At 38.3% G+C, this 3,285-nt stretch overlaps 1 protein-coding gene across 3 annotated transcripts; it reads left to right on the top strand.

Moving 5' to 3' along the window:
* Positions 1–827: 827 nt before the first annotated feature.
* Positions 828–2,811, top strand: LOC122005902 (probable E3 ubiquitin-protein ligase RHC1A). 3 transcript variants are annotated; one of them, XM_042561146.1, is made up of 2 exons: positions 828–928; positions 1,720–2,811. In XM_042561146.1, exon 2 carries the CDS (start codon positions 1,755–1,757, stop codon positions 2,598–2,600), a length of 846 nt encoding a protein of 281 aa, XP_042417080.1. In that variant the 5' UTR covers positions 828–928; positions 1,720–1,754; the 3' UTR covers positions 2,601–2,811. The 3 variants fall into 3 exon arrangements, with proteins under 3 accessions (XP_042417080.1, XP_042417081.1, XP_042417082.1); XM_042561147.1 differs by having other exon boundaries at positions 885–997; XM_042561148.1 differs by lacking the exon at positions 828–928 and adding an exon at positions 935–1,171.
* The last annotated feature ends 474 nt before the right edge of the window (positions 2,812–3,285 follow it).

Genomic DNA, 3,285 nt, shown 5'->3' on the forward strand with positions numbered 1-3,285 from the left:
ATATGTGTTTAAACTTTTTTATTTAAGTTAACGAGTTATTCAAATTAGTTCATTTAATTGATCTTGTATATATTGAATGAATATAAAAAAAACTCTAAATTTATTCATAAATATTTAGTTTATTTATAGCCTTATTTTAAATATTGACATTTAAGTATGTATAAGTTGTGTTTCCGATTTAATTGATAGGTGAATTAAAGGAGAGGTCGGCCTTCATGATTAGTTGGAGCCGTCTAGACACCTTGATTAAAAATAAAATAAAATAATTAAATGTTAAATTATGGTTGTTAACTGTTTTAATATTTTTTTTAAAAAAATATGTGATGGTTTGGATTGTTAAGGATCTTCTTTTCCATTTATTTATTTATTATTCTAAAATTCAACTTAATAAAAAAACATATTCACATCCATTTTATTTGAAAATTCAGACCCAGCCACCCCTATTTTTTCCCTCCTTTTTACAATTTCATACCAAGAATTGTATTTTTTTTCTTCTCCAACACAATCATTTTAGACCATTCATCTGCATCGATTTGATGAGCGACTTAAACATCGTTAATAATTGCCGCAGATCCATCACTTCGAAAGGAACAAGTTAACAACTCCCAAAATTCCGCATACTTTAATACCTACGAGCGGATCGGTAGCGTCCAATTCTAATCCAACGAATTCGATCTATCTTCTCTTCATCGGACGGCTGAAACCGGAACCTCCGGATAGGAACGAGCTACCCCACGATTACGAAGGCATCGATGATGACCAGCTCGGTTCCTGCATCGATCCGTCCATCTCAAAATGGACGGCCGATACGGCTTCTCCAATCCCTTGGGGCTTCCATCGAACGGCGTCAAGTCAATCCTTGTTCTCCTTGTCAGATCCTTTTCTGTGTGGTTCCTACCCTTCTCGCGACGATTTCCAATCGCTTGAGGTATAATCGATCTCCAGTTCTTCATTCGTTGCTCGAGTTCTGTTTCTTGGGTCTTGTTAGAACTCGAAGGTTTGAGAAAAGCCGGTTTTTACTTCAGTTCGTCTTTTTGTTTTCGCCTCTTTGTCGATGGGTTGATGATTTACTATGATTTCAATTCTTGCGCTTCGTATTAGACAAGGAAAGTAAACTGAGGTTTCTTGATTCAAGTTTCTATCATATTCATGTCGGAATATACTAATTTAGGTAAGCATCTTCTCTTCTTGTTCTGTAATTGAATGCTTATCGTAGAAAAGTTTATTTCTTTTGGGAGCAATCGCTGGATTATAACTGCCATCCTACTTTTGACTTACTGATTATGGTCAAATTATGTAATATTCACTGATTCTTATGCTGTATGAACAGTTCATGATTAGCTTTGTTCTGGTGTTTGTTTTTTATTTATAAAAACAGCTTCTTGATGAGCATGATGGATTGATATATATCTCGAATTCTTTTTTGTAAATCATCTTTATAGTAATATTGTTTTCATTTGTTATTGTTCCGTCAATTTATTTCTAGCATAAACAACTAATTCTCTATGCAATCGAAGGCAACCAACGCTTGAATTATAGTTTGATATTACTTAATCTAGTTATGATAACCCTGCAAGTGTTTATATTAACTGAATTCACTATGCACTAGCATGAGTTTTGTTTCTATTTATCTTGTTGTGTTGCCATTATTTTTGTTGTCTTTGAAGTGGCAAATCCATTTAATCTTTCCTGGTGTACTTCTATCTGATCTTGATTTAGGTATTGTGTGAGAAGTCAGTAGAAGAGGGTGGAACATGTCAAACAATATAGCGACGCACTGGTGTTTCCAGTGCAATCAAAGAGTTCGACCTCGTGAGAGGAACGTGGTATGTCCCAGTTGTGATTCTGGTTTTGTATTAGAATACGATGTGATGGAGGTCACGGCGAGCCATTTCCATCAATTGGATTTGGATGGAGTTCAGGATCAGTTGGTCAGGTTGATGGAGGCCATCTCTACCTCGATGAGAGAGGGAAGGGTAGGAAGGAGACACCAGGGTGGACTCGTGAGAAGAACCTATACCAATTCAGACTTCGGTATGGAACTTGGCCCATCACCACGGTTAGCCTTCGGGGGACAAGTCCCTTTCCATCCATTTGATGATCGTGCGTTGGAAGAACTTCTCAATGAGCAACACAGTCTTGGAGTTCGACGGGCTGGCATGCCGGATTATTTTGTTGGACAAGGGTTGGATGAACTGATCGAACATATGATGTCGAATGATAGGCGTGGTCCACCGCCTGCCTCGCAATCATCTATTGATGCTATGCCCACCATAAAAATTAACCAGAGACATCATCAAGGAGAGTCACACTGCCCTGTCTGCAAAGAGATGTTTGAAGTAGGATCTGAGGCCCGAGAGATGCCATGCAAACATTTGTACCACACCGAGTGCATCATCCCGTGGTTAGAACAACATAATTCTTGCCCTGTTTGCCGATTCAAGATGCCTACTCGAGGTTCTGGCAACCGCAGGAATAATCAAATCTTAGGTAGTAGTAGCAATAGTAGTTCAAGAAACAGAGGACGTCGTCTCAGGAATTTGTTTTCCTGCTTGTGGCCTCTTTGCTCTTCAAGCTCTAGTCGAACTCGGTCAGTGTAAGAAACCATTCTGCTATGCTTTTACATACTATTGAGTTAATTGTTGTCGATAGCCTTAAATACTGATAATCTCTGGCCTTGTTGAAGTGTGTAGTGTTTGTGTTTCCATATTGTCTATATTGTTGGAAAGGAAGTAATTCATAACAAATAGCCAAAACTGCTTGTTGATTCAAATATTCAAGTCAATGATGTCAGCTTCAAGCTCTATATCATTCTTCTTGTTTGCTAAATATTCGATATGGTATTAGTTGCACGGTTCTGTTTTGTACATGTTGAGCTTGTTCTGTTCTTCAGCTTGTTTTAAATCTGATTGCCATAGTTTTTCTTCTTCTTCATCTTCCTCTTCAATTATTCAAGTAAAATGTAAAATGTTGTTGATCCTATCTAAAGGCTGAAGAGATGGCGTGCTGGCTCTGATGGATGACTTATCGATCGATGGAAGATTTCTTCAACTTGGTACAAGACTTTCCTTCGATCCTACACATAATCTGATGATACAACAAAGTGTTAGCGACCCAAGACTAGGGAAGGGGTTCTTGTCAAGACCCTCCGACGCTCAAGTCAATCCCTTTTTCGGCGAGTATGTGGAGAACTATGCGAGAATAAAGTTGTGGATCTTGTCAGCGTACCTTGCTAACGGAGGGCACCCCCTTTATATACCACCTATAATAACCTCCGTGATCATG

This window comes from Zingiber officinale, chromosome 7B (assembly GCF_018446385.1).
Source record: "Zingiber officinale cultivar Zhangliang chromosome 7B, Zo_v1.1, whole genome shotgun sequence".
Classification (NCBI taxonomy): Eukaryota; Viridiplantae; Streptophyta; class Magnoliopsida; order Zingiberales; family Zingiberaceae; genus Zingiber; species Zingiber officinale.

Coding starts and splice junctions, on each gene's coding strand:
- LOC122005902 (XM_042561146.1), top strand. CDS start 1,755: ATGTCAAACAATATAGCGACGCACTGGTGTTTCCAGTGCAATCAAAGA.